Source organism: Thunnus albacares, chromosome 6 (genome assembly GCF_914725855.1).
Source record: "Thunnus albacares chromosome 6, fThuAlb1.1, whole genome shotgun sequence".
Lineage (NCBI taxonomy): Eukaryota > Metazoa > Chordata > Actinopteri > Scombriformes > Scombridae > Thunnus > Thunnus albacares.
In genome coordinates, this window is record NC_058111.1 from 23,423,852 (window position 1) to 23,444,109 (window position 20,258).

At 39.2% G+C, this 20,258-nt stretch overlaps 1 protein-coding gene and 1 long non-coding RNA gene across 2 annotated transcripts in view; both read right to left on the minus strand.

Annotated features, from left to right (window-relative positions):
* Positions 1–49: 49 nt before the first annotated feature.
* Positions 50–10,096, minus strand: LOC122983418. The gene is made up of 3 exons (XR_006403681.1): positions 9,215–10,096; positions 4,404–4,493; positions 50–980 (listed from the first exon to the last, which is right to left on the minus strand). It is a non-coding gene; the product is annotated as an uncharacterized LOC122983418 (long non-coding RNA).
* An 8,513-nt stretch (positions 10,097–18,609) lies between these two features.
* zbbx (zinc finger, B-box domain containing) overlaps positions 18,610–20,258 on the minus strand; it is a 58,521-nt gene continuing 56,872 nt past the window's right edge. Inside the window, exon 21 of the mRNA XM_044354784.1 lies at positions 18,610–18,977. Coding sequence (XP_044210719.1) covers positions 18,899–18,977 — 79 coding nt within the window. The 3' untranslated portion in view covers positions 18,610–18,898. The remainder of the gene's footprint in view (positions 18,978–20,258) is intronic.

Sequence of the window (20,258 nt, forward strand, 5' to 3'; positions counted from 1 at the left end):
TATATGTGTGTGCGTGTTAGTCGCAAGAGAGGGAAGAAGGAGAGAAAGCGATCGTGAGAGGGAGAGAAGCGGTTCCTTTGTCCACAGAGAGTGCACGTACGGACGGCAGTAACTTCCCCCGAGTTCAGTTCAACATGGAATGGCGCATTTTTCAGGGCGTGCTCTGATTTAAAAGGGGTGGTGATGTCTTGGCTGTGTCATCAGGACGCTTCGCTGTGCAAGAGTGTCTCTGCCAATGAGAGACTGTATGTTGACTGTTCCCTGCTGAGGTGTGAAAATTGCAAAGCATCACTGGAAATGGAGTTTGCAATGGACCCATTTTCTGTAAGCAGCGTTTTTGGTGCTGTTCCTTTGTCTCAGGGGGACAAAGGAAAGAGCACCTCGTGATCAAGCCTCAGCGGGTACATGTAGGCCTTCTCTGTGTGACCTCGTGGTTTGAGGCCCAACAGTACAATTTAATAGAATCACCACAGTCAGTGGATGAAATAGGAATGTAGAATAGTGCATTATGTACCATGACAACATGAAGGAGTGTGTACATTAACAACAATAAGAGTTACACAGCAATGGGAGCAGATGAGAAAACAGCAAGGCTTTTTACTAAAAAATGATAAAACATGCCAAACATGATAATAAAGCATGAATAGGATATTTAAAAAAAAAAGCTCACTCTCTAATAACAGCTTGTCTCAAAAGCCTGGATCTCTTTTGACCCCGATCACTATAAGTATCTGGTGAACTCAGCTGTGGATTTGATATGGTAAAAGAAGCTTTCTATGCTTTTTAAAATGCAGCACTACAGGTGCTGTGCAATGTGCCTGAGAGGTATTGAGAATGAGGCAAATATACTACTAAAAAAACGTTATATAATACTCATATCTTTTGGTGTACACATACAGATAAGTCAACACTTGCTCTGGTGTGTAGCACATTGGTCAACTGTCATAATTTCTGTTGAGTTTCTGGAAAGTTTCCCCAATCTAAGTAAAGAAGAAAAGAACATCATTATCCAACTATCTCCCCCTAAAAAGAAAAAAAACTGCAAGCATTCCTGGGAAAGATAATTAGGACAACAAACATATAGAAACACTCACGTGAACTAGCAAACGCTTGCATTTTTAGACACACAAACCCAGACACTACACACACATTCACAGGGAGCTTTCTTAATACGCTGGGCATGTCTGCACTTGACAAAAATAATCATCCCACCCCCTTCAAAAAGTAAGTTCAGAGACATTCATTAAACCACTGTAGAGCAACGGCTTAACAGCCCTCAGCAAGAACTGTATTGTAAGAATCAGCTGTATAAACAGCGCTACACGGGTGGGGCCCAGCGAAATCAGCAAATATCTTTAATTAGGAAGACGGGAATGGGTATAGTCACACAGACAAACAAACAAGCCATTAATCACCTCATTGGCAGTCTCATACACACATATTTCTGAGGGGCAGACTAGTTGTGTCTGTGCTGTCGAGGACAGAGACAGAAAGTGAGAGCAAGAGTCAGAGGGAGAAATGTGAGAGAAATGTTGATAAAGACAGTAAAATGATAGAAAATGAACACATTTAAAGAGGCTATGAACACAGAGGGCCCTATCTTACGCGCGACGCAAAGCGGCGCCAAGCGCAGCGCAAGTGTCTTTGTTATTTTAAGACTGACGCAGTTGTCATTTTCCCGCCCAGCGCCCACGTTGTTAAAATAGCGAAGGCACTTGCGCCCATCAGTGCGCCCATGGATGTATTGGTCTAAAAGTAAGGTGTGGTCAGGGGCATTGTCGGCGCATTGCTATCTTGAGGCAGCAGAGAGTGATTGCGCTATTGACCAACAAAAACCTGGTCTGAAGTCAATGGTGCAGTGTTTCACTGTTATTTTAAGGGCGTGTTATCAAGACAGTAATGTGCACCTATACAGGCGGGTGAACAACATACACTCTGTTTGTTACACACACAGGACACGCAGCAGCGCACAAACATGCAAAAGGTAACAAATAAAAGGATTACAGTGTGAAAGATTATTATTGTGTATATTAACACATTTTAAAAAATACATGTCATAATGCTTGGGCATAATGTTTATCAGAATTAACTAATTACAGTAATGATGGATTAAATTATTTAATTATTTGACCAAATCGTGGCAACACATGTAGGTATTTAAGCAGACAGACAACAACAGATCAGACACAGATCGACTTTCCTGCTGCATCAATACATGATGACACGAGGAACACGAGGAAATAAATGAGGTGGAAACAATTATTAAACTAAAGAAGGAAATAAATATGCACAGCTTCTAGCTGCTGCCAGCAGCCAGATCAGAACCTTGGAGAGCTGATCAAGTCCTGATAACTGTGTTGATGATTCTTTACATGATTAAAATTAATGATTTAATTTTTGAACAATATTTAACAAATATTCTTTAACATTTTTGAGAGTACAGTGATCAGGTTTCCATACTTTCAGCAATTAAAACCCTGCTGATTTGATCTGTTACTCCATGACTGAACAAAATGATTTTAAAGAAACCAAAGCTGTCATTAAAAAAATAAACCTTTTCAAAAACCAAACAAAGATAAATTTGCAGCAAATTAATGAACAGGATCTTAAACTGGTGGTCTGTGGCTGACCACAGGAGGGTCCAGGAGCTGCAGAGGCAAGTGTGCTTGTTTGCGCACGAGCAGATCCGTTTCCTCTGCAGAGAAGCATTCCTTCTTACTAATTGGCAAATGCGCAATCATAATAGCAATCTGCCAAGGTGCAAGCACACCTAGCTCTTTAGGGAATGGGAGATGACACTGTGATTGGTTTATAGCGTGTTACACCAAAAACACACCCATGATTAATTAGGAGACAAAGGACGACCCCTTTGAACCACGCGCCTGGCCCAGTGAACATTTTTCCACCGTTAAAATAGCAAAAGTGGATTTGGACACACCCTAAATGCAATTGCGCCATGTGCTTCAGGCTGTGCGCTTTAGATCGTTAAAATGGGGCCCAGAGAGTTAAAGACACAAGAACATAGGCTGAGTGTTAGCATGACAAACAGAGAGGCAGAAAAAGACGATAAGAGGGAGGATGGGTAAAAGAATGAACAAAAGAGGGAAGAAGTGAAAAGTGGCTTAATGGAAGACATGAAAAAATAAAAGTGAATCCAGTTTGGTATTACGCTGCTGCATTTGTTCATATGTTATATAGCACAACATTTATCATCATCATGAAGAAGTTAATGAACCCCACTGGCTTAGGAGCAGGATCCCTATCTATATAAATGGAACATTATACTCGATATATCACTCACTCACTCACACATCTCTCTGTTACACACACACACACACACACACACACACACACACAAACTCATGATGAGATACACTTTAAAGAATAAGGCTGGCGACATTCTATATTTTTGTCATTGTCACCGAATCAGCAGGGAATTGGTCCGTCTCTTAATACTTTCCAACATCCCTACCCTGTGTGTGGCACTTTGCCCCAAGCCCATTTGTTCCTACTGAAGATGTAAATCTTTAAAAATCACACATATATACTTTCATTTAAAAAAAAAAAAAAGATAAATAATTTACTAAAACAGCTGAGCGCTGTATTTTGTATTTTTTTGTATTTTTTAGCAAAATGTATAATGTATATGTAAACTTTAGTAAACAGGGCATTTGTTGGTGACTATTTTCAGTTGTGGATTAATACACATTTGGTGCATTAGTATGGTATGTACAGTATAACTGACTCAAAATAAACTTTAGTATCCAGACTTTGGATACACAGACAATACTTGACAGTAGGATAAATTCATTGTTGGTTTTAGTATTTTCTGTTGACAATGTAGACGAGTCCAGGTTGCAAGCAGAAATAGACAATCTGCCATTACTGCAGTGGCATATAACACTGAAACGTATGTAAAGGATCTCAATTTTTAACTGCTTTTGCCAAGAAATCTGTTCAGGAGATCCTGCAGAACTGGTTATATGTTGAAAACATAGTCATTAACAGATATTAAAATAAAATATACAAAACTTCTATTTTTCAACAACATGTTTTAACAAACAGCTAGTGGTCTTTTGCGGGCTGTGCTGTTATAAGCTGCATCAACAACAAACTGAGACTATGGGGGGGACGGACAGAAAGTAAAAGCCATTAGCTTGTGCTACACAGAAAGTGTTTCAGCCGCATTTTTCAGTCGTGTGTCTCACAGAACAGACGCTTCTATTTTAATCAATACAGCTGTCTACACAGGCCATTTATCAGCTTGCGTTTCACTTAACCGTGACCTGTAGCGTATTTTTAAACTTCAAGTCTATTTTTTTCTGTTTTACCCGCATACACTACAGTTTTTGCGTGTGAGGCTCTGAAAACTTCCAAAACACAACATACACTCAGTACTGTACCTGAAAGGATCCTGTGTAGAAACAGAAGGAGCACTGAAGCTGCTGCTCTGTTAATGTGCTGCTTTCGCTATGCAGGCTGTGCTGGGGCCGCTGTAGGTAAAAACAAACAAAAAAAAACAGTCTGAGAATTTGAGAATGATCAAAATATTATGCAAAGAAAGTGTTATTGTTTCAAGAATAAAGCTGTTTTTTTGTTTTTATTTTTATTTTTTAGGAAAAAAGTCATTATTTTGAGGAAAAAAGTCAGATTAAAGTAGGTTTCTAAGAGGGTATGAGAGCCATGTTATGCTTAGATTAGGTTGGCTGAAGTATACGTGCATGTTTTAGCATTTCCTAAAAGTCCATAGACTACTAGCCTACAGTTAGTTAAATCTCTTAATTCTCTCAACTTTTTTGTTTCATAAATTTGCAACTGTTTCCTTAAAATACCAGATATATTTTCCCCTTTAGAGTTACCGTAGTACTCCATCGTAGATTACAATGCAAGAAATCATGGAGTTTGATGATTTAAATCATAAGCAAGTAATTCCTGCTGGGTTTAATTAGCTACTCCACACAGCAGTTCGTCCAGACTGTGGAGGTCAGACAGAAGCAGTACGTACGTGTCATAAACTAATTTTCAGACTAGCATTTCCACATTCACACAGACTTCCTTCATCTGTGATGGTGAGGTTTAACTGCAGACCGTGATTAACCCAAATATCAGTGCTTCCAATGTCAGTGTAAATGTGTTCAGTTCCACTCTGCAGATGCAGTAATGGCAGCAGCACTTGAGAGTGCAATACATTAATCAGCCGCCAGATTCATCTAGAGAACATTACTAGACTTATCCTTTAATGCATACACATATAGGAAAGTAATGAACACATACATAAGCAAGCTGCATTAACAAAAGTCTGCATTTCCTTTTTTGTATGTAAATAAACAACAATGTATATAAAATTCATGCACTGCAAAAACAGGAGCATCCACATACATGATTTTTTTTTCCCTTTTCCTACCACATAATTTTTAACTCTAATAATCTGACAAACCCAAAACCTCACCTTCTATATTCTGAAAATTTGGAAAATGCCATCCTCACAAGTGAATATTTTGATAATTGAACCAAAGATAGAAAGTGTACATACACACACACACATGCTGTACAGAGGAGAGGGGCTAGTTTTCAGGCTTTTTTTCCTATCTTTATTCAGGAGCGTGGTCTTTCAATCTGAGAGCATGATTTATTGATTTCATGTTCAGATTTTGTAATTCATACCCTCAAAACTCTGCCCTCGTACTTCAATAGCCCCTGCTTGCGTTTAGCTTTGCTCTGCTACTGCTCAAATTGTATGCTTGTGCTCAGATATAATGCTGCTTGCACAGATTTCCTGCTCCAGCTTCAGCCCTTCTCCTCACACTCAGGCTGCTCCTGTATGCTTGTGAAATGTCTGCTCTCAGATTATTTGAGCAACAACCCTGTCAAAATCCCCAACCAAAAGAAGGCCAAGTGTTGACCAATGAAATGATCCCTGCCTCCTTGCGGGCACATTTCCTTCTTTTTTTACTTCTTTAAATGTCCCATACGGGCGGTTACTCTTTAACCAGGTCCATCCACTCCCGCCCTCCAGGGCTTCATTAAATGTACTTCCCTTGCTTTCTTTATGAATTTTGGAAGAAAAGGACAGTTAATGTATATATCAGCACCCATATGTTTAATTTTACTATAATAGCTACAAAAATAACCCACTCTGTAAAGAACAACTTTGAATATCACTACGACTGGCCAAAGAAAAACTTATCAACATTAAGGGACTCCTGGAAACCAGCATAGGAATGTGCTCTTAAATGATCAGATGATACATACAAAACTGTGCCCCTAAAACTGGTTCCCAACCTATTGATGTAAATCCCTTTGTTTTCAAGCAGTTGAAGATCTTTTATAAGTGGTTCTACAATCTTCTCATATCCAAATGTCTCAGCATCAACACTTCTGCATAAGAGATCAAAGCATATGCTGACAATGACGATCTGTATTTAACAGGTAAATTTGCTATTACCCAGTATGTTGCACACAGTTTATGTTTTTTTCTTGAGGTTTCTAAAGGGTTACAGACATCAACATCATCAATATAGAGAGCTAAAGTAATGTATTGATCTTCCCCTGACAGAAGTGGATTCTCCTTGAAATATAATCCATCAAACGAGGTCTTGTAATGGCCTTGTTTTGTACTTGCTTCTAAAACTTTGTCAATCATATCACCCTTATTTAACAATAGTTGCAGAGTTTTTAGAACTGGAACATAAAGAAATGGGTTTTTTTATGGCAAATCTAAAACATATTCAGTTGAGTGTATGACACAATTTTACTTTGAAATAGGATAACATTTTTTGTTCCGATCCCAGACACCCACTTTCTGAAATGGAGTTGAGTGGACTGAGGCTGTGTAAGACATCTGTTAAAGCTACTGAGTTTTCATCAATGTCACAACAGAGCTTTCTGAGTACATTTTTAACTGTATATACGTGTATACGTGTTTAGGTCACCAACCAAAACACCAATTCACTGACTATTTCCTGAGTAGCTAATTTGGAAACATGCAAAGACAGCTTGCGGTCGCAGAAGTAAAGATGCAAGCCTTTCCTGAATTTTTCAGCAGTATCATGGTGCTCTGTTCCATTATCAGAATTATCCTCAAATGGTACAAGAATATCACTGTCAGTAACATCTGACTGCAATTCAACAGCTATTTCACATTCTGTCAAGTCGTCAATTTCATTTTCTTGTACAATAAGCTGTCTTAAAGTCTTTTAAGGTAGAATGTGGGTGACAACGGCAAACTAGAGAATTTGTTTGATTTGAAAGGACACTGGTTAAAGGACAGGTAACAGTTTCCCCATTCCTCAGATGTTTACCAGGAGGACTAATATATTGCTTTAAGCCATTGCCTCTTTAAAGTCACATGGGGAGCATTTTAGTTTGAAGCCAACAAGTCCAGTAGATCCACTTTCTATGACCCCATGATCTTGCAGATGGACCTGCAAGGATATTTTTGATGTGAAATATTGTGCAAAGTCTGTGTATATGCAGGGTAGTGGACAGTTTGTTCCGTAATGTCTGTGGCTACTTTTGTAATGTTCAATGATTCTCTTGCGATTTTCACAGAAAAAAGTTAAAAGTCCACCTCATTCAACAACAACAAAAAAGAAAAGAACGCTGCTGTTGTGATCACTTAGACCTGGGGAAAAATGTAATGAAAAAAAAACAGACTCAGTTATGAATGCTATTACAACCACATTTCTGCACCAACTTTGTTCTTTCCTAAAAAATTGTGTTCTTTTAAATCATATTAATTTATTTTAGCACCTTCCCCGCAACCTGCTGACACCCCCTCGTAACACCCCATGGGGTTGCTACCCCCAGGTCGGGAACCACTGGTATAATGCATTGATATGACTTGTTGGTGGTATAGCTGAACTTTTATTGATAACACCTGCATGTGAGTCTCAAGATCTCTATATTATTACTTAAGATTTACCTTGACACAACAGACTGTATATGATTAGTCTACAGGACAATTGTAATAATGATAAATTTAACAATGTGAGAAAGTTACCAGTTCATTTGGCTACACAGACCTAAAACAAGAAGGAAGATATGAGTCATAATTATATTGTTTTCACCATACAGTAATTTTTGCACATAGTTTCTCTCCTTAATATTAGTCATGTATTCCAACAAGATGTTATTTTGATTACAGCAAAGGGCAGTTAGCCAAGTTATGCAGCATATCAGTGGGAATACTCCGGGGGCTGCTGCAATATCGCCATGCCAGCATCAGTATTTGTACAGCATAATTCCACTTTCACAACAGTTGATTTAATAATGGAAACCCTCACATCTAGTTAAAAGTTCATCATACTGACTGCACAGTCAGAATGGAGCTTTTTTAACTAGTATTTCGGAAATCTTTCTGGGAGAAATGTTCCATGATACTATTACAGTGAGAAAGTACTATACAGTCAGACATTGGAGGATTTTTTTTTTCATGTGCTGCTGTAACTTGGTGCGCATTGTGTAAAGATGACCATGTCGCTTGACCGCTCCATGCATTAACCTAACCTCCTCACCCACTCACACCTCACTGTGTCCACCAGCTCTACAGCTGATAGCAGCAGTAAGCATTTGCCCAGGCGGATGAAGGAAAAAAGAGCCGTCAACAAGCACCGCAGACATGCCATAAAATTGCTCCTATACCAGCAAATTTGCTGGAATAAACTGTATGTGTCCAGCTCACAAACTGAAATTACACCTACATAACTACAGAAATTAGAAGCTAAGTGTATTAATTAGACAAAGGTGAGAAAAACTCTACAAGCACATTTCACATGCACAAGTTTTCTTGTGTGCCTACCAAAAAATAAGGAGAGAAGGAAAGAGCAGGAGGTGGGGGGGGCTAGCTAACGTTATCTTGTGAGTAACAGAGGTATGATTGACAGCAACTGAGCAACCGAGGTCAGAGGTGTAACTCACCTAGATTAATGCTAGCGGGATATTACAACTCTTAATCTACTTTTTGCTGGTCTGTGTGACATGAAGTCCACAAAGTTATCATGGAGGTATATATCAGCTCATTGGCTAACATTTGGGCATGACAAAGCAGTAAATTTAGCTTGCTGGCTAACATTACTTAAGCTAAAGCGAAAAGTTTGTTTTAGTGAACGTTACAGTCCAGGAAGAACACAGTCTTGTGTCTAAATATTAAAAACGTGTTCACACCTTCACACCTGCACACCACTGCACTCATTTTATAATGAATTTTACTCACCTTGAAAACGGGTTGAGTCAACAACGATAGCTGAACGTCCAAGGGTGGAAACCACCAATTCCCCATAATGCACCTCGGTAACAGCTGCAGAAACATGATAACTAAACGGTTTTAATCCCAGCATCCATCTGAGTGCCTTCATTGTCAAGTTTACATACATTGCTGATTGTAAGGGACCGAGCTGGCAGACAAAGGAGACTCAGGTGGTTTCAAAAAAGGGGGGTTTTATTTTACCCAAAAAATGCAACAAAAAAAAAAGGCACAAATGACAAAATATGTAAATAAAGTTCAGGGCCCATAAAAGAGGTTAAATAAACAGAACTCAACTAAAGTGAACTTAAGCCTACTAACAGACCTTTCAAAATGAACACAAAGGGGAACATATATACTGGTTGATCAGACCATAACACAAGAGGGGTAACTGACAAATGACAAACACGACCAACTAAGCAATAAACAACAGAATTCCCCCCCAAAACAGGTTAACTCAACTAAATCAACTAAACCAAAAATACCCAACTAAACATTCAATATAGAGAAACAAACAATATGACTAAACTTGAAATAAACAGTTCCTCCCTATGAGGTGGCAGGATTTGGTATGACCCAATTGGCCACTTCCTTGTAATGTCCTGGTGCACATCCTTTGCCCAGGCCTGGCCAGATGTCCTCCAGGAGCAGCACCCCAACACTGGTAACTCAAAAAATGAAAATTAGAACAACTTAAACTAATGACTGTACAAAAGTTAACCAAATGTGCGTGCTACAAATAGAAACTAATGTACTGCCAAACTGTAAAATAAAATGAGTATGATGTATGAAACAACATCCAGTGTTGTTATTTATTTGTATGTAATGTGAAATGTAATTAAAAATAGCTAACTGAGGAAAAAATGAACTACAAATGTAAAAGAAACCAAAGTGTGAGTGCTAGCTGGGATACAAAAGAGGAATCTCTTTGAGGCTGTTTTTATAAGTTAGAATAAAACGGGAGGAATTTGGGTGTGTTCAAAAGGGTTTCGTGCCAAATTATTGATGAATATTCATTTTCTTTGTTCTAGGAGCTTTAGGTGTGGCTTGTGGTTTGCAGCCTGTGTCTCCTGAAGTAAAGGAATTTGGTGAAATTTAATTCTGAATTTTTACATGCAAAAACTCACACTTCAAGTCACTGTTGCCTATTATTTCACATTAAAGCTGTAAACACATTCTTTTCATAGTGTCCAAGCATTCATGATATTTCTCATTAATAACGGTCCTTTCAGCTTGTATCATATTTGTAAAACCATTCAAAAACAGTTAAGAAATTCACATGATTCATGATAAGTCAGTTCTTCTAATAACAAACATTAACCTTCATATTAACACTTCATGATGTCTAAGCATATAACCTTCATTGATTCAACTTTCTCAAACTATTTACACAACTAAAACCATTTACTGAAATAAAGTTTAATACTATAGTGAAAGGAAATAAAGTGAGGCAACATTTATGTGATTAGATTACTTTCAGAAACATATTATATATAAGTTGACATAACTTACTTCATAATATAAAAGCATTCAATGTGACTATTGTTTAACAATAAAAGAAACTTTAAACTCAAATCCTTGAAATATTATCTTTACATTCCTATTATTTTAGAAACTTCATTCTTTCAACCAAACTACTTGTCTAATTTAACTACTAAAATATGATTGTTTATGAGGTTAATAGATCACAAGTTAAACACTTAAAATACAAATACATGGTTATTAAACATTCATTAACTCTTCACATAAGGGAATTTAACTTTTGTCAATAGAGGAGCAGTATTGTTACCTGTTAGTATAAAAGGATAATACAATCTAAGTCTTATATCTCTTTAGTAGATAGTCATACACCTATGAAAGTTATACCATTCTCCTTGTATTTACATGACAAATAACATGATATAAGTTACATGGTGATTAGTCATTTAATTGACATGAAATTCAGGTTTGTCTCAGATTTGAAAGGGGCTTCACGAAGTCCTCAGGAATGTGGATTAGTTTATGGCTTTGGTGATAAGAGCCTGTCTTCCAGCTATAAGGTGGGAGTTGTTTTCCTCCGGTCCAAGTGGCCTTTAGGGTCATTTCATGCTTTTAGTAAGTGTCGTAATTCACCTTATCGAAATGGTTTCTAGGAGGTCTTTCTGAGTCTATTGAGCATCACTGATCAAATCCCCACTTGGAGGGTTACAAAGGTCAGTTCTGCAGGCCAAGGGTCTGCTCTTACAAATTTAGGAATCCAGGGAGTCTGTCTCTTATTTTCTTAAGAATCAAAGATTTGTTGACAGAATTGAACAAACGGTTGTCCTCCTACAGCTGCGTCCATTTTGTTGTTTGTTGCCTAGCAACAGTGTTCATGTAAGCCAAGCATATTATCAAGGATGTATTGTCGTGCTGCAAATATGACTTAACCAATTCATTTTGAAGGAAGTAATAGCACCATTAAAACAAAAAAGGTCCTTGATTTTGCGGTCCTCTAGGCTCCTGCTCCTGAGTCATGAAGGTGATGTCATTTTCTCCTGTAGCACACCGACGGGAGGCTATACGGCTACTATTATATGTAGCTATTATAGTATAGCAAAAAGTATGGGCGCTGGTTTATTCATTAACTGTCCCTTTATTCCAAAAGTTGTGAAGAAGCAAGGAAAGTACATTTAATGAAGCCTTGGAGGGCGGGAGTGGATGAACCCGATTAAAGAGTAACTGCCCGTATGGGACACTCGTAGAAGCAAAGCAAATGTGCCCACAAGGGGGCAGGGATCATTTCATTGGTCAACACTTCACCTGGCTTTCTAATGGTTTGGGATTTTGAGGTTGTTGCACAAACAATCCAAGAGCAGAGCAGAAATCTGAGAGCAGATGTTTCACGAGCAGCCTGAGTGTGAGGAGAAGGGCTGAAGCTGGAGCAGGAAATTTGTTCAAGCAACATTATATCTGAGTGCAAGCATACAGTTTGAGCAGAAGCAGAGCAAAGCTAAACGCAAGCAGGGGCTATATAGAGTGCGAGGGCAGGGTTTTGAGGGAAAGAATTACAAAATCTGAACGTGAAATCAATAAATCATGCTCTCAAATTGAAAGACCACGCTCCTGAATAAAGATAGGAAAAAAGCCCCATAACTAGAAGTGTAATGGGGCTTGAAGAAGGGATGCCTAACGAGGAGCTCTAACAGGTGTTTCTCATTAAAGTCGGAAGAACTGAATCTAGTGCAGAGAAAGGAGAGAGGGAGAGAACAGAGTGTGAAGAGTTAAGGGGAGAGGAGAGAAGCAAACGATGATCAGATATATTCCCATGTTATTCATTAGTGTCTTACAGGCTGCTGGTATTAATGATTCACTGTCCATAAGAGTCCCCATCCCCACTATACACACACACACACACATTCAGTACAAAAACAAGATCACAAACACACTACATCACCTCTGTCTCTCCCTCTTTTGTTTCCACTCTTTGGCCCTTTGCACTCTTTCAGCTGAAAAACAAATGCATCTTTTAATCTTTGGCTGCCTTTGCTTTTTGTTTTCCCTGATATTCCTTTTTTTTTTAAATTATTACTCTGCTGCCGTCTTTCTTTTATGGTTCACTCTGCTTAATGTTATCCCTGCCATCTGTATGTGTGTGAGTTTGTGTGCCTTATCCACTGAAGGAGTGAGTCAGAGATGGAACGGACTGTAATTGATCAAACTGCAACCGACAGATTACAAGAATGATGTTGTCAAAGAGAAACTGTGAGCAACTAAAAGCTGAGTGTACACACACACACAGACACACACACACTTACTTTCTACCTGGCACATGGTTCTTTTCTTCCAAAGCCAGACATTTTTACATCGAGCCTTTACCTGTTCTAATTAACCAGCCAGACCAGTCCATCACCTAGGGAGCTGCTCTTATTAACCCTCAACACCCCGACCCTGCCGTCCCTCTCCCCACACCCCCTCACCTTCCTCACCTACCTCACCCTGCAGCCCCCTTCCCTCACCCACCCATGGCAGCACTTCACTGCACATGAATGCCTTCGCTTCATTAACCATTAAACTGGACTGCGCCAAAGCCCACGTGCAAAAAGAGGAGGAGGAGGAGGGGGGAGGGAGGGGGGCTCTCATTAAACACTTTGAACCCCGACAGAATCAATTATAGTGATGTATCGATTTGTCAGTGGGTCCCAGTCGCTCAGCCAGGGCATTGGGACCTGCCGCCGAACAGGAGGGAGAGGGGACAAATGGAAGGATTAAAGGAGAAAGGAGTGGAGAGGCGGGAAGAGAAAAAGAGAGCAATAGAGGAAGATGTGTTGGTGAGAAGAAGAAGACAAGAAGACGGAAATCAGGGGAGGACTTAAGGGGTGGTGTTAGGAAAGTATGGGTTGAAGAAATGAGTGAGGGCAAGGTGGAGAAAATTGACAGACAGATGGAGGAAGAGGAATGTCCATAAAGGGAGAGAGAGAGAGGAAAATACATTTCCTTATCAAACTAGATAGCCTCTCACTCCTAGTGCCGCCCCATTTCTTTCATGTCCTCTATTCACCTTTCTTTAATTTCTATCCTCTACCTCCTCAGCCTCTCTGTTCTTCATATTTTCTCACTTCATCTCCCTCTCTCCTCCCTTCCATTATAACTTTCCCCGCTTGAACTTTCCATCCTGGGCATTCTGTACTTCCATCCCCAGTGTATGGGGTCATTTAAGTGTAGACGGGGCTGTAACCTTGAAAGTAATAGTGAGTCACAGCTAAGTTAAAACTAGGTAGGCTGCAACATGCGTGGACACCGCAGTGACATAGTCAGGAACACATAATAATAAGTCCACAAAACAGGTATAGTAAGAACACTATCTATCTATCTATCTATCTATCTATCTATCTATCTATCTATCTATCTATCTATCCTCTAAGATGCAGGGTTGTACTTTTATGAGCATATATGTGGTGTTCATATGTGCACAAACAAGATATTCCATTATTATTTTTCGCAATTTGCCAGCTAAGTCATCCCACACCTGTGTTACACTTCACCGCTATGTCTATTCAGAGCCTGGGAATAATAGGGTAGACACATACAGCCGCCCACAAAAACTAAGTAGCTACGAGGCTTTTATGTTTCACAGATGACAGACAACACATATTCTCCTTCTCCTGTAATGAGGGCTCCAATAGACAACATGGAACATGATTAGATAGCAAATATGCCTCCAACTTGACAACCAGCGAAGGAAAGAAGCCAGTCATTCACACAGCAGTGATGTAGATAGTGTACTAGAAGAGGCATGCAGGTAAAATATAAAAACACTGATGGTATATGTTTCACTCCTGCTGTGTTCTTGGGGTCAAGGGTAATCATGTTGTGGTTGAGCAGCAGAGACAAGTGTGCCAAGCTGAGGAGTGCATTTCCATCACATATACACAGATAGAGTACTAGAATTGGGAGTTACATGGATACAATAACACTTTGGTGTGAGACTTGTGTGCCATTTTGAGTATTATGAAGCATAGTGTTAGTTCAGAGAGGAAACTGAAGTCACGCTCATATTGGCAGATTGGCATCAGCTGTTTCCAATTTTGTCAATATCAACCAAGACAACCCACATATAACAGCTTCCTAAAAATAATGCATTTACATTATTACATTAATACATTTTTGAAGAAACCACCCAAATTGTATCTTTTGTTAACATGATGAGGAAACACTTTTACTGATTGTATCTATAAGATAGCAAAACGTTTACACTGACCGTATATGCAGAACACTCTGTCAATGCATTTAATTGTTTTTTTCCCCCTAAAATATCTACTTGTGATATGTTTCCTAGACTTTCTGTGTTAAACCAAGACCATGATCTTTCCCTAAACTTAACCAAGTGCTGCCAGTACAGCAGATATTATACTGCAAGAATGGAAATAAATACCTTGTTGTTACAGGCTCAGAGTGAAGCTCTGGGTCCAAACTGGTGCAACAGATTTATTTTCAGGTGTTACCTTCGCAGAACACATTTCTGACAGTAGTCAGCAACACTTTTCATATCATTGTGTTGTTCAGCTCAGCATGCATCAGCAGTACTATCTCTGAACTGTGAACTTCACTGTAATAAGTTTAGCTTACAGTCTTGCTTTAAACTTCTCAGTGGATTTTACTTACTTTAAACCTTCAGTACACAATGCTAGAAACATTTACGCATGTAAGATACACCTTAATCATACAGAAACAACATTGATGCAACAATAAACATATTTTCTCATCTGCATGAGTAGCTCTCTTATGTTCCAGACACATCTCTTACCCAGTTTAACTAATTGGAAACATCACATTACACATTAAACTAAATTTACTGATAAACCTACAGTAGTCTAACTAGCCCTGTTACCTCTTACATCTGCTGGATGGTAAATACAATAAATCCAACTTTCCAGTCTACCAGGCTCACAGGTTTTCTTAGCTGGCCAACTGTCTCTATTCCAGCAATATTCTTGCACACTCTGAACATAGAAAACATTATCTACATGTCATATTAATGCTATCAAACAAAACTGAACAAACTACCGGGGTTGGTGTACATAAATTAGACATTTCACAGGCTTTACTCACTAGAAATGGCTGTTAATGTTACCAGTTAGTGCACAATAGCCTGTGAAGTACACCAAGGCTTCCAGTGCATACACATATCCCAGCCTTACATATTCACAGTATTATATGCAACCTCAAACCAATGTCTACGCTATTTACAGGAGTTTACTAGATTTTGTCACCATAACAGTCCCATTATTGTCTTCTTACCTGTGCAAAACATATTTATGACAGTAGTCAGCAATGCTTTTCATATCATCATGGGGTTAGCTCAGTTTGCATCAGCTCTACTATCTCTTAACTGAACTTTAACTGAACTTTAACTTTAACTTACTGTAATTCCCACCACAGCGATGCGCACTGACACAGCTCAACTCAGAGCGCCCCCTGCTGGCACCTTTTACCATCCTACCACAGACACACATCTAACAGTCTCTGTACTGTCACTGGCATGAGTGACACAGTAAACCCACAATTAATACAGTCAACTCACAAAATGTCTATCAGTTTTGAAATTGGAAGGGGGCCTTTAGTGTTTTCTAACTCAGTCTTCACATTGTAAATAAAACTACAAACTCCTTATGCACCACATTGTCAGTGAACATTTTACTGATTCATTCAGTATAAACATTTTTGTGACTGACTAGACATGTTAAATAACAACATTTTCTCATTATGTAACTAGAAAACATAATCTATCCAGCTTTTCATTTCCTCCTAAACATATCTGCTGTTGCCAATTAGTTGTAGGCTATATAAACACAGTTTCTAGAAGACAGCGTTGCTACAGACAAAGGCCAGAAGTGTGCGCAATGAAAAATTAACAGATGATTCCCTAGAGAGTTCATAAAAAGTGAAGAAAAAGTGGGCAAACCTTTCTTCCGTTTGACACATTTCACAGTTTATTTTTGGACTCAAATTGTCACACATGGATGCAGCTGCCGTCCCTTGTGGCTTACTGTAGGTGACTTGTGAGACTCTGTGAAAGGAAGGGAGTCCTTTCAGGGCATTCTGGGTGAGAGAAATTGAATGAGTCTCATCAAGAAACAACATGCACCCAGAAGCAGAACAAAATGTTTCCACTGTGCAACCTGCTGTTGAATCAAATGCCAACCCCACCTCCTCCCAAAAAAACACTAAAATAACTAAAAAATGACACAGAGTGAAGCAACAAAGGAGCCGCCTTCTTCTATAAGATTTGCTACAAGTGAAAGATGTGATGTTTAAAAAAAAAAGTTAACTGAAAGTCCCCTAAAATCAAAGTAGTTAGTTTCATAACCCAACATATTTGTCTGTGTGCTTTTTTTTGCAACACACCCAACCTGAACTTCAGTTCTGGAGAAGGGTCAGTTAATATAGTGGAGTTAAATGTCAACTCCTCCAGTTTCACTGTCTTTCTGACAGCATCAACAACATCACAGACAACTCCAAATCTAACAAAGGTCAGCTCTCTCTTTTTTTTCTATTCTCCCTCCCTGTTTGTATGCATGTGTGTGTGGATGTGAGAGAGGGGAAGAAAGAACAAGGGAGAGGGAGAGATTGCGCAGATCTCAGAGTTGTTTAAACCCAGTCTAGTGGTTCGATATCCATCAGATTTATGTCTCTGTTATTTTCCTCTCCTAAACAGTAAGTGATAAACTCAGTGAAGGACACAATAACAAAGATCTACCTTTTCACCTCTCTCTCTCTTTGCCTATCTCTTGGTATCTCGGGCCTTTTTCTCTCTGTCCCCGTGCTATCAATCAGTCTTGTGGTGACTGCTGCTGGATTACAGGGCTTTTGCTGTCAGCTTCTAGCGATTAACGTCGGCACAAATAAAATACTCTTATATCCCTCCATAGTGACTGAAGTAAAGAGCAGGGCCACATATACACTTGTGCTCGTACTCACACACAATCACATGCAGTGCACAGATTCGCCTTAATCTTAAATTCAATCGCAGAGTTGGCATCTTTGACATTCACTCTGCCTCTGAGTGTGTGTGTGTCTTCATACAGACTTGATTTTTCTGTGTGTCTACCTGTTTGAGCCTCGGCAGGAGATGAAGAAGTGGATGGTGGTTGTGGACTCAGCTGAGGACAGTGGCAGCTATGATAGATTAGGACTGGCTGCTGGGGGAGTAATGCAAAACAGCAGAACTGAGAAGAGACACAGACACACACAATCATACAATCACACACACACACACACACACAGTAGGACATGTGCACATTCACCACAGAGACGACAAACTAGTTCCAGTGCCTGGTTTTTATCTTCCTTCACTTCTGCACGCACACACACAGTGATGGCAGCAGTGTCCATTGGCACACGTTCCTTATTCCCTCCCTTACAAACATAATTTATCACCTGCAGGAGCATCCTCGGTGTGTGTGTGGGTGTGTGCGTGAGTAGACAGTCTGACCTGATCCAGTGCCACCCTGACCTTATTAAGGAACAAACTGATGACAAAAGAGAAAAGTGTTGTGCGTTCAACCCCTGTAGGTAACACTGGCATCGCAGTCAGCTGTCTCTCAATGCACATCCCATGCAGTACACATCCAGATGCACACACACATACACACACACTCAAAAGCACACAATCAAAGGGATCCAAGCAGGCTCCTGCTGAGAATTAAATCTAACTCACTATTTATCTTCCCGTCATCCCCACTTCTGTCCTTTGTCTGTCTCATCGTTTGTTTTATATCTTCAGCTAATCCATCTGAAAGCATGTATCTCACATCCTTTTCATACAGTATGTAACAGTAACATAAAAGGACAGTACACAGAAAACATGAACACAAACACAAAAAGTGCAAGAGAGAAATCATAACTCCAATCAAAAAAGCATTTATTCAATTTCTGGCAATATTTTTCACGGCATTATATTTATATTTGCACACAAGAGTCCCCCGCCCCCCTCCTAGATTCAGTTGTAGGGATCAAAGTTCATCTGCACCAGCCTTCACACCACATGAGCACAATTTTAATTGCATTGTATGCATACTTCTGACTGTGTGTTTGCTTGCTTTAGTCGATCTGACACATGTATCTGTGTGTATATGTGTGCAAATTAGTGAACAAGCAGCAATATTAGTGTGAGTGTGTGTGCGTGTGCGTGTCTCATTGTAGCAAGAGGACGCTCTGTCGGTCGCTGTGTGCAGCTTCGTCCTCTTCCTTTTGTTCTTCGCTGACTCTGCCCCTGAAAGACCAAATCAAAGAATCAAAGCCAGAACAGCCAACATACACATAAGGCTAAGATCAGAGGACATCCAAGATACTGCTTCAGAAACATTTGTGACATGCATCACATGGATACACTGGCAGAGAGTGCGGTTTGTGTGTCATCTGCATCACCAGAATATTTGATCTAAATCAATCATCAAATTTACCTATTTAATTTAAATCCTTTCAAATTTTTATAATTGTTTACATATTTTTTGTGTGAATTTTCTCTGTGCCTAAAGAACTGGGGTAAAATCATAGAGGCCTGTTACCGTAAAACAGAGCTGTTGTTAGCTTGTGTTATGTTAGGGATAGTAAGAAGAAGAGGAAGACTAAAGGAAAAATCTTGCAAAAAGAAAAGGAAAATAGGCACTGGCTGTTTTAAAACACTCACATAGAGGTGGTATATGAGGTACAATTAACTGCACCAATGGGGCCTGCGCACTTTTATTGAGACATTTAAGAGAAGCCTCTCCCAGTTTGCATTTAACAATGACAAGGCCAAATTAACTTGGGACTCTATAAAGACAGTAAGCATGTCAATGCCATCCACACCTCCCACCTGCTATGACACTGGTGTCAGAGGAGGAGTTGCTCTATCGGTGTAACCTCCTACTGCACTGATCCTTGAACAGATATGGTGGCGTGGGTTGTATTGCATGTAACCTTTTCTTTATTTCCATTTTTTTTGGCATGTCATCTATTTTATCATTTCATTTAAGTTAGATGTCCAAGTAGTTAGATTTAAAATGCTGCTTTGTGAAAAGTTTTCATATCTTTTTGGTTTTGGTATTTTGATTTTAGCATCACTGCATATTTCTTTCCGGTCCATGTTGGTGGCTCCATCAGTCCTGCTTACTGATTGTGTCACAATCTACAGTCATTATAAACAAGATGTCACCTTCATACAAAACTTGTACCCACTAACACACACAGACTGGTTGTGACCAACAACAAACAAGAGGAAGCTGACATTTGGATTTTACAGGACGAAGTAAAGAGTCATACACCCCAGTGGCCAATTACAGTGCATGTTTTTCATATTTTATAATGTATCAAAAGTAAAATTATAGTCCAGTCAAGGTCTGATTCCATTACCAAATGCTAATACACACATGCATTTAGATAACATATTATTTATTAGATAACAGAATATTTCAATATCAAACAATAAACACCTTTAAAAAGCATTTAAAGTGTAAATATGCCTCAGTCTCAGCTAATAATGTTTAATCTCAGATGTCTTCATAAGCAATTA